General features: G+C 47.7%; 1 protein-coding gene across 3 annotated transcripts in view; it reads right to left on the reverse strand.

Moving 5' to 3' along the window:
* Positions 1-22,433, reverse strand: part of supt20 (SPT20 homolog, SAGA complex component) — a 38,581-nt gene that overhangs the window by 984 nt on the left and 15,164 nt on the right. The window contains exons 17-22 of one of the 3 annotated variants that reach the window (XM_045208239.1): positions 20,307-20,595; positions 17,537-17,640; positions 16,528-16,583; positions 15,096-15,206; positions 12,378-12,462; positions 9,818-9,897 (exon numbers count right to left, since the gene is read on the reverse strand). In XM_045208239.1, the coding sequence (XP_045064174.1) occupies positions 9,818-9,897; positions 12,378-12,462; positions 15,096-15,206; positions 16,528-16,583; positions 17,537-17,640; positions 20,307-20,595 (725 nt within the window). Of the gene's footprint in view, positions 1-9,817; positions 9,898-12,377; positions 12,472-15,095; positions 15,207-16,527; positions 16,584-17,536; positions 17,641-20,306; positions 20,596-22,433 lie in introns of all 3 variants that reach the window. The other 2 variants (XM_045208238.1, XM_045208240.1) reach the window with 2 other exon arrangements.

A 22,433-nucleotide genomic window follows, 5' to 3' on the forward strand; every position in this document is an offset into this window, starting at 1 on the left:
TGTATTCAACAAAGCCACAGCTTTGCTTGTTGGCTCAAACAGACTGGCACCCAGATTAGCATTATGTGAAACCATAACAGTATCAGATTAGCATAATGTGAACCCATAACAGTATCAGATTAGCATCATGTGAACCCATAACAGTATCAGATTAGCATCATGTGAACCCATAACAGTATCAGCATCATGTGAACCCATAACAGTATCAGCATCATGTGAACCCATAACAGTATCAGCATCATGTGAACCCATAACAGTATCAGATTAGCATCATGTGAACCCATAACAGTATCAAATTAGCATTATGTGAAACCATAACAGTATCAGATTAGCATAATGTGAACCCATAACAGTATCAGATTAGCATTATGTGAACCCATAACAGTATCAGATTAGCATCATGTGAACCCATAACAGTATCAGATTAGCATTATGTGAACCCATAACAGTATCAGATTAGCATCATGTGAACCCAAAACAGTATCAGATTAGTATCATGTGAACCCATAACAGTATCAGATTAGCATTATGTGAAACCATAACAGTATCAGATTAGCATCATGTGAAACCATAACAGTATCAGATTAGCATCATGTGAACCCATAACAGTATCAGATTAGCATTGTGAAACCATAACAGTATCAGATTAGCATCATGTGAACCCATAACAGTATCAGATTAGCATCATGTGAACCCATAACAGTATCAGCATCATGTGAACCCATAACAGTATCAGCATCATGTGAACCCATAACAGTATCAGATTAGCATCATGTGAACCCATAACAGTATCAAATTAGCATTATGTGAAACCATAACAGTATCAGATTAGCATAATGTGAACCCATAACAGTATCAGATTAGCATTATGTGAACCCATAACAGTATCATATTAGCATCATGTGAACCCATAACAGTATCAGATTAACATTATGTGAACCCATAACAGTATCAGATTAGCATCATGTGAACCCATAACAGTATCAGATTAGTATCATGTGAACCCATAACAGTATCAGATTAGCATCATGTGAACCCATAACAGTATCAGTGAAATAATCTAGCAGTTTTGACACACTTAGCACATTATTAAGAATATGTAGCTAGGACAATGAAGGAGATAATGATTGGTTTGTATAAGCAGAGCTTTCCTATACAGGAAAATCAAGAGATTGAGGAATATAGTTAATTTATGACACAGTTAAACGGGCTCTGGTACTAATAGGAGGCCCAGGGAACATGTTCACCCATTCTCTCAGTTTACAACATACTATAGCATATATGAGTGTGGTAGTCAGACAGACAGGATGCTCTGGGTTAGTACAGCTGAGATGAAGCTTGGAGGGAGTGTGGAGGGGTGAAGGGAGGGAGTGTGGAGGGGTGAAGGGAAGGAGGGAGTGTGGAGGGGTGAAGATAGAGGAGTAGAGAGGCAGGGAGGAATGGTTAGGAGATGGGGAGAGGTGAAATGGGCTCAAGACAGGAGGGGTAGGGGGTAAGGAAAGGGTGTAAGGAAAGGGGGTAAGGAAAGGGGGTAAGGAAAGGGTGTAAGGAAAGGGGGTAAGGGGTTAGGAGTGTGTGGGGGTCAAGCAGCACCAGTGACACAGACAGACAGGAAGTTAGCCTCTCTTTGGGCCAAGATGAAGCAGAAAGATCATCATCAACTGTGACCCCGGTAACAACAGACAAACATGCTAAGCAACCAGCAGAGTTTGTTGGGTGCAGTCAGGCTAAAGTAAGTCAGCAACTTCAACTTAAATGGTGCTTTTCTTTTTCAACAAGACTTAGTTAATGGGGTGAGAATAGATACAATGAAAATTAAAACTCATGCTTTGTGTGTTAACTTAAAATTAAATAAAAAGATTTGAATGAAATTAAAAAATCGGACAAAAACACTGAAATAGCTGTTAATGGTTTTATGTGGAAGTAATACAAAGCAGTAAAACTAAACCATGCCTGCTATTTGAACAGGCTATTAGTGGCGCGTGTTGCAAGTGAAGTACCACAGACTCTACTTGCTATTCACTCCAACAGAAACAAAGCAAACACAAGATGGAGTTGATGAGAGGGCTCGGAATGAGAGTGGAATGAACCTAGCTACGACATAGAGAAAATAACTACTTGAAACGATTGGCACTGCAAAGATAGTGGTTTATAAGAATTGTTGTGATATGTGGTGCAATAGAATCTAAATAGACATTGATTTTTGGGAGCAGTATAAAAAACACTGCCAACCACACAGAGGTAGGTGGAGAAGTCTTCTTGGCAGGATTATTGTCTGCAGGCGTTTTAAAGGGATGTGGGTGATGAGTGTGATGTCAAAGTTGCTGCATTACTTGGACTTGTGGCTTGAGTGGGATCTGAATGACGAAATCTTTAGATATATTATGTACAGTGGTGTGAAAAAGTGTTTGCCCCCTTCCTGATTTCTTATTTGTTTGCATGTTCGTCACACTTAAATGTTTCAGATCATCAAACACATTTAAATATTAGTCAAAGATAACACAAGTAATCACAAAATGCAGTTTTGAAATGAAGGTTGTTATTATTAAGGGAAAACAAAATCCAAACCCACATGGCCCTGTGTGAAAAAGTGATTGCCCCCTACAACCTAATAACTGGTTGGGCCACCCTTAGCAGCAACAACTGCAATCAAGCGTTTGCGATAACTTGCAATGAGTCTTTTACAGCGCTGTGGAGGAATTTTGGCTCACTCATCTTTGCAGAATCGTTGTAATTCAGCCACATTGGAGGGTTTTCGAGCATGAACTGCCTTTTTAAGGTCATGCCACAGCATCTCAATAGGATTCAGGTCAGGACTTTGACTAGGCCACTCCAAAGTCTTAATTGTGTTTTTCTTCAACCATTCACCAGACTTGCTGGTGTGTTTTGGATCATTGTCCTGCTGCAGAACCCAAGTTCGCTTCAGCTTGAGGTCACGAACACATGGCCGGACATTCTCCTTCAGGATTTTTTGGTAGACAGCAGAATTAATGGTTCCATTTATCACAGCAAGTCTTCCAGGTCCTGAAGCAGCAAAACAGGCCCAGACCATCACACTACCACCACCATATTTTACTGTTGGTATGATGTTCTTTTTCTGAAATGCGGTGTTACTTATACGCCAGATGTAATGGGACACACACACCTTCCAAAAAGTTCAGCTTTTGTCTTGTCAGTCCATAGAGTATTTTCCCAAAGGTCTTGGGGATCATCAAGATGTTTTCTGGCAAAAATGAGACGAGCCTTAATGTTCTTTTTGCTCAGCAGTGGTTTTCGTCTTGGAACTCTGCCATGCAGGCCATTTTTGCCCAGTCTCTTTCTTAGGGTGGAGTCATGACCACTGACCTTAACTGAGGCAAGTGAGGCCTGCAGCTCTTTGGATGTTGTTGTGGGGTCTTTTGTGACCTCTTGGATGAGTCGTCGCTGCGCTCTTGGGGTAATTTTGGTCGGCTGGCCACTCCTGGGAAGGTTCACCACTGTTCCATGTTTTCACCATTTGTGGATAATGGCTCTCACTGTGGTTCGCTGGAGTCCCAAAGCTTTAGAAATGGCTTTATAACCTTTTCCAGACTGATGGATCTCAATTACTTTCTTTCTCATTTGTTCCTGAATTTCATTGGATTTCAGCATGATGTCTAGCTTTTGAGGATCTTTTGGTCTACTTCACTTTGTCAGGTAGGTTCTATTTAAGTGATTCCTTGATTGAGAACAGGTGTGGCAGTAATCAGGCCTGGGTGTGGCTAGAGGAATTGAACTCAGGTGTGATAAACCACAGTTGAGTTGTGTTATAACAGGGGGGGCAAACACTTTTTCACACAGGGCCATGTAGGTTTGGATTTTGTTTTCCCTTAATAATAACAACCTTCATTGCAAAACTGCATTTTGTGTTTACTTGTGTTATCTTTTACTAATATTTAAATTTGTTTGATGATCTGAAACATTTAAAGTGTGACAAACATGCAAACAAATAACAAATCAGGAAGGGTGCAAACACTTTTTCACACCACTGTACATGGTGTGTTAGAGTTGCTGCATTGCTTGTATCAGGTGATGTAGGCTCATATACGAGGGTAGATGTATAGATACAGTGGGGAAAAAAAGTATTTAGTCAGCCACCAATTGTGCAAGTTCTCCCACTTAAAAAGATGAGAGAGGCCTGTAATTTTCATCATAGGTACACGTCAACTATGACAAACAAAATGAGAAAAAAAAATCCAGAAAATCACATTGTAGGATTTTTAATGAATTTATTTGCAAATTATGGTGGAAAATAAGTATTTGGTCAATAACAAAAGTTTCTCAATACTTTGTTATATACCCTTTGTTGGCAATGACACAGGTCAAACGTTTTCTGTAAGTCTTCACAAGGTTTTCACACACTGTTGCTGGTATTTTGGCCCATTCCTCCATGCAGATCTCCTCTTGAGCAGTGATGTTTTGGGGCTGTCGCTGGGCAACACAGACTTTCAACTCCCTCCAAAGATTTTCTATTGGGTTGAGATCTGGAGACTGGCTAGGCCACTCCAGGACCTTGAAATGCTTCTAGACGAAGCCACTCCTTCGTTGCCCGGGCGGTGTGTTTGGGATCATTGTCATGCTGAAAGACCCAGCCACGTTTCATCTTCAATGCCCTTGCTGATGGAAGGAGGTTTTCACTCAAAAATCTCACGATACATGGCCCCATTCATTCTTTCCTTTACACAGATCAGTCGTCCTGGTCCCTTTGCAGAAAAACAGCCCCAAAGCATGATGTTTCCACCCCCATGCTTCACATTAGGTATGGTGTTCTTTGGATGCAACTCAGCATTCTTTGTCCTCCAAACACGACGAGTTGAGTTTTTACCAAAAAGTTATATTTTGGTTTCATCTGACCATATGACATTCTCCCAATCCTCTTCTGGATCATCCAAATGCACTCTAGCAAACTTCAGACGGGCCTGGCTTAAGCAGGGGGACACGTCTGGCACTGCAGGAGTGACCATATGACATTCTCCCAATCCTCTTCTGGATCATCCAAATGCATTCTAGCAAACTTCAGATGGGCCTGGACATGTACTGGCTTAAGCAGGGGGACACGTCTGGCACTGCAGGATTTGAGTCCCTGGCAGCGTAGTGGTTTACTGATGGTAGGCTTTGTTAATTTGGTCCCAGCTCTCTGTAGGTCATTCACTAGGTCCCCCCGTGTGGTTCTGGGATTTTTGCTCACCGTTCTTGTGATCATTTTGACCCCACGGGGTGAGATCTTGCGTGGAGCCCCAGATCGAGGGAGATTATCAGTGGTCTTGTATGTCTTCCATTTCCTAATAATTGCTCCCACAGTTGATTTCTTCAAACCAAGATGCTTACCTATTGCAGATTCAGTCTTACCAGCCTGGTGCAGGTCTACAATTTTGTTTCTGGTGTCCTTTGACAGCTCTTTGGTCTTGGCCATAGTGGAGTTTGGAGTGTGACTGTTTGAGGTTGTGGACAGGTGTCTTTTATACTGATAACAAGGTCAAACAGGTGCCATTAATACAGGTAACGAGTGGAGGACAGAGGAGCCTCTTAAAGAAGAAGTTACAGGTCTGTGAGAGCCAGGAATCTTGCTTGTTTGTAGGTGACCAAATACTTATTTTCCACCATAATTGGCAAATAAATTCATTAAAAATCCTACAATGTGATTTTCTGGAATTTTTTTCCTCAATTTGTCTGTCATAGTTGACGTGTACCTATGATGAAAATTACAGGCCTCTCTCATCTTTTTAAGTGGGAGAACTTGCACAATTGGTGGCTGACTAAATACTTTTTTCCCCCACTGTATGTATAATATAGATATGTACAGTGGGGAGAACAAGTATTTGATACACTGCCGATTTTGCAGGTTTTCCTACTTACAAAGCATGTAGAGGTCTTTAATTTTTATCATAGGTACACTTCAACTGTGAGAGACGGAATCTAAAACAAAAATCCAGAAAATCACATTGTATGATTTTCAAGTAATTAATTTGCATTTTATTGCATGACATAAGTATTTGATCACCTACCAACCAGTAAGAATTCCAGCTCTCACAGATCTGTTAGTTTTTCTTTAAGAAGCCCTCCTGTTCTCCACTCATTACCTGTATTAACTGCACCTGTTTGAACTCGTTACCTGTATAAAAGACACCTGTCCACACACTCAATCAAACAGACTCCAACCTCTCCACAATGGCCAAGACCAGAGAGCTGTGTAAGGACATCAGGGATAAAATTGTAGACCTGCACAAGGCTGGGATGGGCTACAGGACAATAGGCAAGCAGCTTGGTGAGAAGGCAACAACTGTTGGCGCAATTATTAGAAAATGGAAGTAGTTCAAGATGACGGTCAATCACCCTCTGTCTGGTGCTCCATGCAAGATCTCACCTCGTGGGGCATCAATGATCATGAGGAAGGTGAGGGATCAGCCCAGAACTACACGGCAGGACCTGGTCAATGACCTGAAGAGAGCTGGGACCACAGTCTCAAAGAAAACCATTAGTAACACACTACGCTGTCATGGATTAAGATCCTGCAGCGCACGCAAGGTCCCCCTGCTCAAGCCAGCGCCTGTCCAGGCCCGTCTGAAGTTTGCCAATGACCATCTTGATGATCCAGAGGAGGAATGGGAGAAGGTCATGTGGTCTGATGAGACAAAAATAGAGCTTTTTGGTCTAAACTCCACTCGCTGTGTTTGGAGGAAGAAGAAGGATGAGAACAACCCCAAGAACACCATCCCAACCGTGAAGCATGGAGGTGGAAACATCATTCTTTGGGGATGCTTTTCTGCAAAGGGGACAGGACGACTGCACCGTATTGAGGGGAAGATGGATGGGGCCATGTATCGTGAGATCTTGGCCAACAACCTCCTTCCCTCAGTAAGAGCATTGAAGATGGGTCGTGGCTGGTCTTCCAGCATGACAACGACCCGAAACACACAGCCAGGGCAACTAAGGAGTGGCTCCGTAAGAAGCATCTCAAGGTCCTGGAGTGGCCTAGCCAGTATCCAGACCTGAACCCAATAGAAAATCTTTGGAGGGAGCTGAAAGTCTGTATTGCCCAGCGACAGCCCCGAAACCTGAAGGATCTGGAGAAGGTCTGTATAGAGGAGTGGGCCAAAATCCCTGCTGCAGTGTGTGCAAACCTGGTCAAGACCTACAGGAAACGTATGATCTCTGTAATTGCAAACAAAGGTTTCTGTACCAAATATTAAGTTCTGCTTTTCTGATGTATCAAATACTTATGTCATGCAATAAAATGCTAATTAATTCCTTAAAAATCATACAATGTGATTTTCTGGATTTTTGTTTTAGATACCGTCTCTCACAGCTGAAGTGTACCTATGCTCAAAATTACAGACCTCTACATGCTTTGTAAGTAGGAAAACCTGCAAAATCGGCAGTGTATCAAATACTTGTTCTCCCCACTGTATATATTAAGGATGTAACAGTACATGTATTCGTACCGAACCGTTCGGTACGGGGACCTCGGTTCGGTCCGCACTGTGAACCCGACTGAATACATTAAAAAAAAACATTTACAACAAATAAACACCAGGCCTATAGGCTATGCCTACACTGCGTTGTAGACATATGCCTCTTGAGTAAATCTGAGCTGAAAAAACATTGTAGGCTATTCCGTTAAAACAGCTAGAGCCTATCCGCACCTTGTAATCAAAATTCAAATCTTAACTGCCGCATTTCAAACTGTCCTTTTTGTGAGGCGCAGCCGGGATCTAGTTCTGTACGAGGACGAGTGGTGCGGTCGATAAACCAGAATTGGAGGATCCTCCATCATTTAAATCTCCAGTTTGGGAAAATGTTGGCTTCCCAGTAGATTATTACAATGGTGATGTACAGAGAGTTGTGGATAAAACGTTACGTATTTTGCCTGTCTCAACGAGAATAGCCTATGCTGCTGCCAACACCTCAAATATGTTGACACGCCCCTTTTATGAGAGTCACAAGTGCGCATCTGGCACGGTTAGTGCTATCCGGTATCCATGGGACGTCCATACCCTAAACTCTGACCCCTACCCTTACCTAACCTTAACCCCTACCCTTACCTAACCCCTACCCTTACCTAACCCTAACCCCTACCCTTACCTAACCTTAACCCCTACCCTTACCTTAACCATTTGACATTTCAACTTCAAATGGGGTAGGGACGTCCCAAAGATTCCGGATAGCATGGACCCACCAGGCACCAAGGAGGCAGTGTCATGCTGCGTTCGCAACCAAGTGGGAAGTGGGAATTTACCACATACGACTGGGAAAAATCCACTTGAACGGCCCTCCAACGGGTAATTACTAGTGGGACACTTGTCTATCATCCTGAGCACCCACTTCTCCCACATGGTGACCTCTGACATCACCTACTAAGGAAATGGCCTCTATAACAGCGTTTTGAAAGCACATGAACGCATCCAACTGGTATTTACGACTTCACAACTGGTAAATTCCCACCTCCCACATGGTTACAAACGCAGCATCAGAGTGGAAACTTGAGAGGCCCAACAGACAATGCCGGTCACAACAGACAACGCAAGGAACATTGTGAATGCTGAACATTGTGAATGGCATTTCATTTTCCCGCTGTACCGTAACCGAACCGTGACCTCAAAACTGCAATACGTACCGAACCGTGGGTTTGGTGAACCATTCCACCTAGTAGATACACTATGTATACAAAAGTATGTGGACACTCCTTTAAATTAGTGGATTCTATTCCAGCCACACCTGTTGCTGACAGGTGTATAAAATCGCACACACAGCCATGCAATCTCCATAGACAAACATTGGCAGTAGAATGGCCTTACCGAAGAGCTCAGTGACTTTCAACGTGGCACCGTCATAGGATGCCACCTTTCCAACAAGTCAGTTCATCACATTTCTGCCCTGCTAGAGCTGCCCCGGTCAACTGTAAGTGCGGTTATTGTGAAGTGGAAACGTCTAGGAGCAACAACGGCTCAGCTGTGAAGTGGTAGGCCACACAAGCTCACAGAACCGCAGAGTGCTGAAGAACGTAGCGCGTAAAAATCGTCTGTCCTCGGTTGCAACACTCACTACTGAGTTACAAACTGCCGAATTGAGGCTGTACTGAGTGTACAAAACATTAAGAACACCTTCCTAATATTGAGTTGCACCCCCTTTTTCCCTCAGAACAGCCTCAATTCGTCGAAAGCGTTCCACAGGGATGCTGGCCAATGTTGACTCCAATGCTTGCCACAGTTGTGTCAAGTTGGCTGGATGTCCTTTGGGTGGTGGACCATTCTTGATACACACAGGAAACTGTTGAGCGTGAAAAACCCAGCAGCGTTGCAGTTCTTGACACAAACCGGTGCGCCTGGCACCTACTCCCATACCCCGTTCAAAGGCACTTAAATCTTTCGTCTTGCCCATTCACCCTCGGAATGGCACACATACACAATCCATGTCTCAATTGTCTCAAGGCTTAAAAGTCCTTCTTTAACCTGTCTCCTCCCCTTCATCTACACGGATTGAAGTGGATTTAACAAGTGACATCAATAAGGAATCATGGCTTTCACCTGGATTCACCTGGTCAGTCTATGTCACGGAAAGATCTGTATAATATAGATATACAGTCTGTATGTATAGATATGTATAATATAGATATACAGTCTGTAGGTATAGATATGTATAATATAGATATACAGTCTGTATGTATAGATATGTATAATATAGATATACAGTCTGTATGTATAGATATGTATAATATAGATATACAGTCTATGTATAGATATGTATAATATAGATATACAGTCTGTATGTATATAGGTGTACATTAGAGCGTGTGCATTACTTGTATCTGTGGCTGCTGAAGCCTTGGAGAGGGCAGGAGGGGACCAGAACCTTCCAGAACACAGCTTAACTGGGACAGAACTACAGGACAGTATGGAGTGAGGGAGTAGGAGGGAGGATGGAAAGAGGGAGGGAGGATGGAAAGAGGGGGAACAGGGAGCAGAGGAGGAAGAGGAGAGGTGCAGGAGAGACAGAACCAGGGGGCAGTTAGGGATGGCAGGGGAGGACAGGGCAAGGAGAGAGGGATGAAGCCAGGTCAGGGGGTTAAAGGTAGAGGAGAGGATCAGTTGGTGAGGGAGGGATAGATGGCAAAGCAGGGGAGGACAGAAGGAGGAGTTGAAAAGGAGGGAAGACAGAGGGACAGAAAAGAAGGGTGGGGGGGAAACAGAAACAAAAAAAGAGACAGAATGTAGCAGAGAAGTGGGGGAAGTGTAGTTTGACCATTGACCTTGCACAGGTTACATTAGTTTGACCTTTGACAGGTTACTTTACAAACACACTACAGAACAGAGCAGAACAGAGTGACTGGTCTGATGTTTTTCTACTGTGGTAACTAGAGTATTCGGTTTAGATCTACAGTGAGGGACACTGCTGTGAGATCTACGGTGAGGGACACTGCTACACTAAATCACCAAAAGTATGTGGACACCTGCTCGTCGAACATCTCATTCCAAAATCATGGGCATTAATGTGGAGTTGGTCCCCCCTTTGCTGCTATAACAGCCTCCACTCTTCTGGGAAGGCTTTCCACTAGATGTTGGAACATTGTTGCGGGGACTTGCTTCCATTCAGCCACAAGAGCATTAGTGAGGTCGGGCACTGATGTTGGGCGATTAGGCCTGGCTCGCAGTCGGCGTTTCCAATTCATCCCAAAGTTGTTCGATTGGGTTGAGATCAGGGCTCTGCGCAAGCCAGTCAAGTTCTTCCACACCGATCAACAAACCATTTCTGTATGGACCTCGCTTTGTGCATGGGTGCATTATCATGCTGAAACAGGAAAGGGCCTTCCCCAAAATTGTTGCCACAAAGTTGGAAGCACAGAATCGTCTAGAATGTCATTGTATGCTGTAGTGTTAAGACTTCCCTTCACTGGAACTAAGGGGCCTAGCCCGGACCATGAAAAACAGCCCCAGACCATTATTCCTCCACCAAACTTTACAGTTGACACTATGCATTGGGGCAGGTAGCGTTCTCCTGGCATCCGCCACACCCAGATCCGTCCGTCGGACTGCCAGATGGTGAAGCGTGATTCATCACTCCAGAGAACGCGTTTCCACTGCTCCAGAGTCCAATGGCGGCGAGCTTTACACCACTCCAGCCGATGCTTGGCATTGCGCATGGTGATCTTAGGCTTGTGTGCGGCTGCTCGGCCATGGAAACCCATTTCATGAAGCTCCCGACGAACAGTTCTTGTGCTGATGTTGCTTCCAGAGGTAGTTTAGAACTCAGTAGTGTGTGTTGCAACCGAGGACAGACGATTTTTACACGCTACAGCGAACTGACTTGTTGGAAAGGTGGCATCCTATGACGGTGCCACGTTGAAAGTCACTGAGCTCTTCAGTAAGGCCGTTCTACTGCCAATGTTTGTCTATGGCGATTGCATGGCTGTGTTCTCGATTTTATACACCTGTCAGCAACGGGTGTGGCTGAAATAGCTGAATCCACTAATTTGAAGGGGTGTCCACATACTTTTGTATATATAGTGTATGAGATCTACAGTGAGGGACACTGCTATGAGACAAGACATCTCCATAGAGCAAAAGCAAGGTGATGAGTGTAACATTTACCATAAACCTCATTGTAATCTGGCACCATGATTTCATTTCCAACTTTTATTTAACAATGGGCCTTATAAAGAGGCAACTATTTACTTATTGCTCAGTCGACTAATCAGATTAAAATGAGGTTTACGGTAAATGTTGCACTTAACACATTGCTTTTGCACCACTACAGTTGATAACACATCAGTAACGACTGGTTTGTTGTTTTCAGTTTGACTGTTGAAAATGTACAGGTTGTGTTACTGAAGAAAGAGTAAAACATTTACAAAGACAGAGATTTAGTGAGTGATTAAGAGTTTGTGTGTGTGTGAGAAAGAGACCGAGAGAGAGTGACAGAGAGTGACAGAGCGACAGTAAGAAAGAGAGAGTCAGAGAGAGAGTCAGAGAGAGAGTCAGAGAGAGAGTCAGAGAGAGAGTCAGAGAGAGAGAGAGAGTCAGAGAGAGTCAGAGAGAGAGACAGAGAGAGAGTCAGAGAGAGAGACAGTGAGAAAGACAGAGAGAGAGACAGTGAGAAAGACAGAGAGACAGTGAGACAGAGAGAGCGACAGAGTGACAGAGCGACAGTAAGACAGAGAGAGTCAGAGAGAGAGTCAGAGAGAGAGACAGAGAGAGAGACAGAGAGAGACAGAGAGAGAGTCAGAGAGAGAGTCAGAGAGAGAGACAGTGAGAAAGACAGAGAGACAGTGAGAAAGTCAGAGAGAGACAGAGAGAGCGAGACAGAAGCAGAGTGTGTATTAGAGTGTGTATTAGATTGTGTGTTAGAGTGTGTGTGTATCCTACCTGCTGTCTGTGGGGACATGAAGCCTCCTACTCCAGTCAGGTTGATGACAGCAGTCTGTTGAGCACCCACACCCTGGTCTGACCCCTGATCACCCTAAAACCAGGTCAGAGGTTAGAGGTCATCACCACAGAGAAAGATGTGTGTGTTGTAACGTGTCTCTTTGATGCTGTGAGCTTAATCTCATTCCCAGACACTTCCCAAATGGGCAAAGAGTCTGGTGGACCAAAGCTTCAAACTTGGCCGTCGTTAGCCAATACAGAAAGACCAGGGGACACTCCCGGCGCATAGGCATTAGGCTTAATCTATCAACCAATCAGCTCCCACAACACCTTTCCCCTAACCTCAGTCATGTGATTCGCTAAAGTTAAATGATGACAAATCCTTTACTCAGTAGGTCACCCTCGTATAATTCTACGGTCACTCCCACTAAGGCCAAATTTGAATGGTTGATATCCCAGGCTTATATGTGCTGGGGACGAGGTTACTGTGGGCTAGACGTAGCAGACTGACTCTGAGGCAGAAGGTGTGTGTCTCATACCGTGTCTCCTTGCTGCTGTGGGCTAGATGTAGCAGACTGACTGAGGCAGAAGGTGTGTGTCTCATACCGTGTCTCCTTGCTGCTGTGGGCTAGACGTAGCAGACTGACTGAGGCAGAAGGTGTGTGTCTCATACCGTGTCTCCTTGCTGCTGTGGGCTAGACGTAGCAGATTGACTCTGAGGCAGAAGGTGTGTGTCTCATACCGTGTCTCCTTGCTGCTGTGGGCTAGACGTAGCAGACTGACTGAGGCAGAAGGTGTGTGTCTCATACCGTGTCTCCTTGCTGCTGTGGGCTAGACGTAGCAGACTGTCTCTGAGGCAGAAGGTGTGTGTCTCATACCGTGTCTCCTTGCTGCTGTGGGCTAGACGTAGCAGACTGACTCTGAGGCAGAAGGTGTGTGTCTCATACCGTGTCTCCTTGCTGCTGTGGGCTAGACGTAGCAGACTGTCTCTGAGGCAGAAGGTGTGTGTCTCATACCGTGTCTCCTTGCTGCTGTGGGCTAGACGTAGCAGACTGACTGAGGCAGAAGGTGTGTGTCTCATACCGTGTCTCCTTGCTGCTGTGGGCTAGACGTAGCAGACTGACTCTGAGGCAGGTGTGTGTCTCATACCGTGTCTCCTTGCTGCTGTGGGCTAGACGTAGCAGACTGACTCTGAGGCAGAAGGTGTGTGTCTCATACCGTGTCTCCTTGCTGCTGTGGGCTAGATGTAGCAGACTGACTGAGGCAGAAGATGTGTGTCTCATACCGTGTCTCCTTGCTGCTGTGGGCTAGACGTAGCAGACTGACTGAGGCAGAATGTGTGTGTCTCATACCGTGTCTCCTTGCTGCTGTGGGCTAGACGTAGCAGATTGACTCTGAGGCAGAAGGTGTGTGTCTCATACCGTGTCTCCTTGCTGCTGTGGGCTAGACGTAGCAGACTGACTGAGGCAGAAGGTGTGTGTCTCATACCGTGTCTCCTTGCTGCTGTGGGCTAGACGTAGCAGACTGACTCTGAGGCAGAAGGTGTGTGTCTCATACCGTGTCTCCTTGCTGCTGTGGGCTAGACGTAGCAGACTGACTCTGAGGCAGAAGGTGTGTGTCTCATACCGTGTCTCCTTGCTGCTGTGGGCTAGACGTAGCAGACTGACTCTGAGGCAGAAGGTGTGTGTCTCATACCGTGTCTCCTTGCTGCTGTGGGCTAGACGTAGCAGACTGACCTGAGGCAGAAGGTGTGTGTCTCATACCGTGTCTCCTTGCTGCTGTGGGCTAGACGTAGCAGACTGACTCTGAGGCAGAAGGTGTGTGTCTCATACCGTGTCTCCTTGCTGCTGTGGGCTAGACGTAGCAGACTGACTCTGAGGCAGAAGGTGTGTGTCTCATACCGTGTCTCCTTGCTGCTGTGGGCTAGACGTAGCAGACTGACTCTGAGGCAGAAGGTGTGTGTCTCATACCGTGTCTCCTTGCTGCTGTGGGCTAGACGTAGCAGACTGACTCTGAGGCAGAAGGTGTGTGTCTCATACCGTGTCTCCTTGCTGCTGTGGGCTAGACGTAGCAGACTGACTGAGGCAGAAGGTGTGTGTCTCATACCGTGTCTCCTTGCTGCTGTGGGCTAGACGTAGCAGACTGACTCTGAGGCAGAAGGTGTGTGTCTCATACCGTGTCTCCTTGCTGCTGTGGGCTAGACGTAGCAGACTGACTGAGGCAGAAGGTGTGTGTCTCATACCGTGTCTCCTTGCTGCTGTGGGCTAGACGTAGCAGACTGACTGAGGCAGAAGGTGTGTGTCTCATACCGTGTCTCCTTGCTGCTGTGGGCTAGACGTAGCAGACTGACTGAGGCAGAAGGTGTGTGTCTCATACCGTGTCTCCTTGCTGCTGTGGGCTAGACGTAGCAGACTGACTCTGAGGCAGAAGGTGTGTGTCTCATACCGTGTCTCCTTGCTGCTGTGGGCTAGACGTAGCAGACTGACTGAGGCAGAAGGTGTGTGTCTCATACCGTGTCTCCTTGCTGCTGTGGGCTAGACGTAGCAGACTGACTGAGGCAGAAGGTGTGTGTCTCATACCGTGTCTCCCTTGCTGCTGTGGGCTAGACGTAGCAGACTGACTCTGAGGCAGAAGGTGTGTGTCTCATACCGTGTCTCCTTGCTGCTGTGGGCTAGACGTAGCAGACTGACTCTGAGGCAGAAGGTGTGTGTCTCATACCGTGTCTCCTTGCTGCTGTGGGCTAGACGTAGCAGACTGACTCTGTTGAGGAGAGAACTGGGAGAGCTGCTGCTGCTGCAGAGAGTTAAAGATCAGAGGACCTGTAGGGATCTGGAGAGAGGAGAGAGGAGAGAGAGGGGGAAGGAGGGAGGGGGGAGAGAGAGAAGGAGGGAGGGGGAGAGAGAGAGCGAAGGAGGGAGGAGGAGAGAGAGAGCGAAGGAGGGAGGAGGGGAGAGAGAGCGAAGGAGGGAGGGGGAGAGAGAGCGAAGGAGGGAGGGGGGAGAGAGAGCGAAGGAGGGAGGGGGAGAGAGAGCGAAGGAGGGAGGGGGGAGAGAGCGAAGGAGGGAGGGGGGAGAGAGCGAAGGAGGGAGGGGGGAGAGAGCGAAGGAGGGAGGGGAGGAGAGAGAGAGAAGGAGGGAGGGGGAGAGAGAGAGCGAAGGAGGGAGGGGGGAGAGAGAGCGAAGGAGGGAGGGGGGGAGAGAGAGCGAAGGAGGGAGGGGGAGAGAGAGCGAAGGAGGGAGGGGGAAGAGAGAGAGAAGGAGGGAGGGGGGAGAGAGAGAGAAGGAGGGAGGGGGGAGAGAGAGCGAAGGAGGGAGGGGGAGAGAGAGAGCGAAGGAGGGAGGAGGAGAGAGAGAGCGAAGGAGGGAGGAGGGAGAGAGGCGAAGGAGGGAGGGGGAGAGCGAAGGAGGGAGGGGGGAGAGAGAGCGAAGGAGGGAGGGGGGAGAGAGAGCGAAGGAGGGAGGGGGGAGAGAGAGAGAAGGAGGGAGGGGGGAGAGAGAGAGAAGGAGGGAGGGGGGAGAGAGAGAGCGAAGGAGGGAGGGGGGAGAGAGAGCGAAGGAGGGAGGGGGAGAGAGAGCGAAGGAGGGAGGGGGGAGAGAGAGCGAAGGAGGGAGGGGGAGAGAGAGCGAAGGAGGGAGGGGGGAGAGAGAGCGAAGGAGGGAGGGGGGAGAGAGAGCGAAGGAGGGAGGGGGAGAGAGAGCGAAGGAGGGAGGGGGGAGAGAGAGCGAAGGAGGGAGTGGGGGAGAGAGAGCGAAGGAGGGAGGGGGAGAGAGAGCGAAGGAGGTAGGGGGAGAGAGAGAGCGAAGGAGGGAGGAGGGAGAGAGAGCGAAGGAGGGAGGGGGAGAGAGAGCGAAGGAGGGAGGGGGAGAGAGAGCGAAGGAGGGAGGGGAGAGAGAGAGCGAAGGAGGGAGGGGGGAGAGAGAGAGCGAAGGAGGGAGGGGGGAGAGAGAGAGCGAAGGAGGGAGGGGGGAGAGAGAGAGCGAAGGAGGGAGGGGGAGAGAGAGAGAGGGGGAGGGGGAGGAGAGAGAGGAGTGAGGGGGAGGAGAGAGGGAGAGAGAGAGAGAGAGGGGAGAGGGAGAAAAGAAGGGATGGATGAAGTGTGGATCAGCCCATTGTCCTAGTGTGTAAAGAGAAGGGGAGGAGGTAGTGTTACCTGGAGCAGGTTGAGGGGTCTAAGGTCTGGACTGCTGCTCAAACCAAACGGACTCCCTGGAGAACACAAACACACATGATGAGACAGCTGGCTAGTGTGTCTGTGTGTTTTATACCTGTCTGTGTGGTAGGCTGCATGGTAGGCAGTGTGTTTTATACCGGTCTGTGTGGTAGGCTGCATGGTAGGCAGTGTGTTTTATACCTGTCTGTGTGGTAGGCTGCATGGTAGGCAGTGTGTTTTATACCGGTCTGTGTGGTAGGCTGCATGGTAGGCAGTGTGTTTAATACCTGTCTGTGTGGTAGGCTGCATGGTAGGCAGTGTGTTTTATACCGGTCTGTGTGGTAGGCAGTGTGTTTTATACCTGTCTGTGTGGTAGGCTGCATGGTAGGCTGCATGGTAGGCAGTGTGTTTTATACCGGTCTGTGTGGTAGGCTGCATGGTAGGCAGTGTGTTTTATACCGGTCTGTGTGGTAGGCTGCATGGTAGGCAGTGTGTTTTATACCTGTCTGTGTGGTAGGCTGCATGGTAGGCTGCATGGTAGGCAGTGTGTTTTATACCTGTCTGTGTGGTAGGCTGCATGGTAGGCAGTGTGTTTTATACCGGTCTGTGTGGTAGGCTGCATGGTAGGCAGTGTGTTTTATACCTGTCTGTGTGGTAGGCTGCATGGTAGGCAGTGTGTTTTATACCGGTCTGTGTGGTAGGCTGCATGGTAGGCAGTGTGTTTTATACCTGTCTGTGTGGTAGGCTGCATGGTAGGCTGCATGGTAGGCAGTGTGTTTTATACCGGTCTGTGTGGTGGCTGCTGGTAGGCTGCATGGTAGGCAGTGTGTTTTATACCGGTCTGTGTGGTAGGCTGCATGGTAGGCAGTGTGTTTTATACCGGTCTGTGTGGTAGGCTGCATGGTAGGCAGTGTGTTTTATACCTGTCTGTGTGGTAGGCTGCATGGTAGGCAGTGTGTTTTATACCTGTCTGTGTGGTAGGCTGCATGGTAGGCAGTGTGTTTTATACCTGTCTGTGTGGTAGGCTGCATGGTAGGCATCAGTCCTCCTAGACCACTTAGGTTGAGACCAGGACCCAACATCTGACTAGAATTCATCAGAGTCTGGGGACTGCTGCACGGACACACGGAGAGACAGAGAGAGAGACACAGAGAAAGAAAGAGAGAGACACAGAGAAAGAAAGAGACACACATAGAGAGAGAGAGACACACAGAGAGAGACCCACGGCGAGAGAGAGAGAGAGAGAGAGAGAGAGAGAGAGAGAGGAGAAACACACGGCCAGAGCGACATGTAGAGAGAGAAAGAGAGAGACACAGACAGAGAGAGAGAAACAGAAAAAGAGAGAGACACAGAGAAAGAGAGAAAGAGACACATGGAGAGAGCGACACGGAGAGAGAGAGAGAGACAGACACAGAGAGAGACAGACACACAGCAAGAGAGAGAGAGAGAGGGAGAAACACACGGCCAGAGCGACATGTAGAGAGAGACATAATGAGAGAGAGAGAGACACAGAGAGAGAGAGAGAAAATCCAAAGAGGTCATGAGAAATGTCTTGGTTTAAAAGACCTTAAGAGGTATATTCAATGCATTGATATTCCAGAGAAGAAAAAAAGAGGTTGTATTGTATCACCCTGCAGACCTATGAGCAGGAAGAGAGAGGACACCCTGCAGACCTATGAGCTACGAACAGGAAGAGAGAGGACACCCTGCAGACCTATGAGCAAGAAGAGAGAGGACACCCTGCAGACCTATGAGCAGGAAGAGAGAGGACACCCTGCAGACCTATGAGCTACGACCAGGAAGAGAGAGGACACCCTGCAGACCTATGAGCTACGAACAGGAAGAGAGAGGACACCCTGCAGACCTATGAGCAGGAAGAGAGAGGACACCCTGCAGACCTATGAGCAGGAAGAGAGAGGACACCCTGCAGACCTATGAGCTACGAACAGGAAGAGAGAGGACACCCTGCAGACCTATGAGCTACGAACAGGAAGAGAGAGGACACCGTGCAGACCTATGAGCTACGAACAGGAAGAGAGAGGTCACCCTGCAGACCTATGAGGTACGAACAGGAACAGAGAGGTCACCCTGCAGACCTATGAGCAGGAAGAGAGAGGACACCCTGCAGACCTATGAGGTACGAACAGGAAGAGAGAGGTCACCCTGCAGACCTATGAGCTACGAACAGGAAGAGAGAGGTCACCCTGCAGACATATGAGCTACGAACAGGAAGAGAGAGGACACCGTGCAGACCTATGAGCTACGAACAGGAAGAGAGAGGTCACCCTGCAGACCTATGAGCAGGAAGAGAGAGGACACAATGGAGACCTATGAGCTACGAACAGGAAGAGAGAGGACACCCTGCAGACCTATGAGCAGGAAGAGAGAGGACACCCTGCAGACCTATGAGGTACGAACAGGAAGAGAGAGGTCACCCTGCAGACCTATGAGCAGGAAGAGAGAGGACACCCTGCAGACCTATGAGCTACGAACAGGAAGAGAGAGGACACCCTGCAGACCAATGAGCTACGAACAGGAAGAGAGAGAGGACACCATGCAGACCTATGAGCTACGAACAGGAAGAGAGAGGACACCCTGCAGAGCTACGAACAGGAAGAGAGAGGACACCCTGCAGACCTATGAGCAGGAAGAGAGAGGACACCCTGCAGACCTATGAGCAGGAAGAGAGAGGACACCCTGCAGAACAATGAGCTACGAACAGGAAGAGAGAGGACACCCTGCAGACCTATGAGCTAAGAACAGGAAGAGAGAGGACACCCTGCAGACCTATGAGCAAGAAGAGAGAGGACACCCTGCAGACCTATGAGGTACGAACAGGAAGAGAGAGGTCACCCTGCAGACCTATGAGCAGGAAGAGAGAGGACACCCTGCAGACCAATGAGCTACGAACAGGAAGAGAGAGGACACCCTGCAGACCTATGAGCAGGAAGAGAGAGGACACCCTGCAGACCAATGAGCTACGAACAGGAAGAGAGAGGACACCCTGCAGACCTATGAGCTACGAACAGGAAGAGAGAGGACACCCTGCAGACCTATGAGCTACGACCAGGAAGAGAGAGGACACCCTGCAGACCTATGAGCAAGAAGAGAGAGGACACCCTGCAGACCTATGAGCAGGAAGAGAGAGGACACCCTGCAGACCTATGAGCCGGAAGAGAGAGGACACCCTGCAGACCTATGAGCTACGACCAGGAAGAGAGAGGACACCCTGAAGACCTATGAGCTACAAACAGGAAGAGAGAGGACACCCTGCAGACCTATGAGCTACGAACAGGAAGAGAGAGGACACCCTGCAGACCTATGAGCCAGAAGAGAGAGGACACCGTGCAGACCTATGAGCTACGAACAGGAAGAGAGAGGACACCCTGCAGACCTATGAGCAGGAAGAGAGAAGAGAGCCAGGTAGAGAACAGAGTGAAAGTGACAGTCATAGTGAGAGACAAGGCTTAGTCACATGTCTCCAGTCAGAAGCTTTACTAGACAGATACCAGCGCCTACAGAGAAACAGAACCCTTACCAGACGGATAGAGGACGTAGATCAGAGCAGTGGTTTTCAAACTTCTCCTCAAGGATCCCCAGACGTTTCACAATGTTGTTGTGGCCCTGAACTAGCTAACCTGATTAACCTAGTCAGGTGCTTGATGATTAGTTGACGATTTATATCAGGTTTGGCTAGCTCTGGAATAGATAAAATACATAGAACAGCTGGGGATCCCCGAGGAGAGGTTTAAAAACCACTAGAGTATGTAGGTCCTTACCAGACAGATCCCACCACGTTGATGAAGTTGAGTCCAGCAGGGTTAGCCATGACCTGAGAGGAGGTGGTTCCTGTTCCCATGGTGGGGAGAGGGATGGTTATTACAGGCAGAGCCTGGGACAGGGGAAGCTGCTGCTGGGGGTACGGGGCCTGGAGGGCCTGGGGCTCCGGAGGGGCGGGGGTGACAGAGGACGGGAGGGAACAGAGGGAGAGGAGGGAGTCGGGGGGGTGAGGGGTGGAACAGGGGGTGCTGGTGGGGGTGGGCGTGGATGGTTTGGGGGTCCCCGATCCTGCGAGAGGAGAGAGGGGGTGAGGGATAAGAGAGGGAGAGAAGAGGGAGTCAGGGAGAAGAGGGGGGAGAGAAGAGGGGGGTCATTTTAGCAGACGCTCGTATCCAGAGCGACTTACAGTTAGTGAGTGCATACATTTTTCATACTGGCCCCCCGTGGGAATCGAACCCACAACCCTGGCGTTGCAAGCACCATGCTCTACCAACTGTGCTACAGGAGGCCTATATACTGTTACAACTTGGTTAAATAGTAAGCATTTGTAACATGTTACCAAAACCATGTACATAGGTATTACATAAAGAAGTTATTAGATACCATGAGTCTTTCTTTGTCAATGAACTATGAAAAGAAAATAAGTGCGGGACTCACTCATTACACATTTATTACATGTTATTACATGTTATTACATGGTTATTACATGTTATTACATGGTTATTACATGTTATTACCAGATTGTGTAAGGTAAACTGACTGACTGAACGACTGTTTGACTGACTGTTTGATTGACTGACTGACATAAAAAAATATATATATATACAGTACCAGTCAAAGGGTTTTTCTTTATTTTTACTATTTTCTACATTGTAGAATAATAGTGAAGACATCAAAACTATGAAATAAAACATATGGAATCATGTAGTAACCAGAAAAGAGTTAAACAAATCAAAATATATTTTATATTTGAGATTCTTCAAATAGCCACCCTTTGCCTTTTGACTGGTATATATATACAGTGGGGAGAACAAGTATTTGATACACTGCCGATTTTGCAGGTTTTCCTAATTACAAAGCATGTAGTCTGTAATGTTTCATCATAGGTACACTTCAACTGTGAGAGACGGAATCTAAAACAAAAATCCAGAAAATCACATTGTATGATTTTTAAGTAATTAATTTGCATTTTATTGCATGACATAAGTATTTGATACATCAGAAAAGCAGAACTTAATATTTGGAACAGAAACCTTTGTTTGCAATTACAGAGATCATACGTTTCCTGTAGGTCTTGACCAGGTTTGCACACACTGCAGCAGGGATTTTGGCCCACTCCTCCATACAGACCTTCTCCAGATCCTTCAGGTTTCGGGGCTGTCGCTGGGCAATACGGACTTTCAGCTCCCTCCAAAGATGTTCTATTGGGTTCAGGTCTGGAGACTGGCTAGGCCACTCCAGGACCTTGAGATGCTTCTTACGGAGCCACTCCTTAGTTGCCCTGGCTGTGTGTTTCGGGTCGTTGTCATGCTGGAAGACCCAGCCACGACCCATCTTCAATGCTCTTACTGAGGGAAGGAGGTTGTTGGCCAAGATCTCGCGATACATGGCCCCATCCATCCTCCCCTCAATACGGTGCAGTCGTCCTGTCCCCTTTGCAGAAAAGCATCCCCAAAGAATGATGTTTCCACCTCCATGCTTCACGGTTGGGATGGTGTTCTTGGGGTTGTACTCATCGTTCTTCTTCCTCCAAACACGGTGAGTGGAGTTTAGACCAAAAAGCTCTATTTGTGTCTCATCAGACCACATGACCTTCTCCCATTCCTCCTCTGGATCATCCAGATCCAGACGGGCCTGGACATGCGCTGGCTTGAGCAGGGGGACCTTGCGCGCGCTGCAGGATTTAATTCAACTGAGACTGCTCTTCTCTGTGTCACGGAGGCTCTCCGCACTGCTAAAGCTAACTCTCTCTTCTCTGCTCTTGTCCTTCTAGACCTGTCTGCTGCCTTTGATACTGTGAACCATCAGATCCTCCTCTCCACCCTCTCCGAGCTGGGCATCTCCGGCGCGGCTCACTCTTGGATTGCGTCCTACCTGACCGGTCGCTCCTACCAAGTGGCGTGGCG

The sequence above is a fragment of the Coregonus clupeaformis genome, chromosome 27, assembly GCF_020615455.1.
Source record: "Coregonus clupeaformis isolate EN_2021a chromosome 27, ASM2061545v1, whole genome shotgun sequence".
Taxonomy (NCBI): domain Eukaryota; kingdom Metazoa; phylum Chordata; class Actinopteri; order Salmoniformes; family Salmonidae; genus Coregonus; species Coregonus clupeaformis.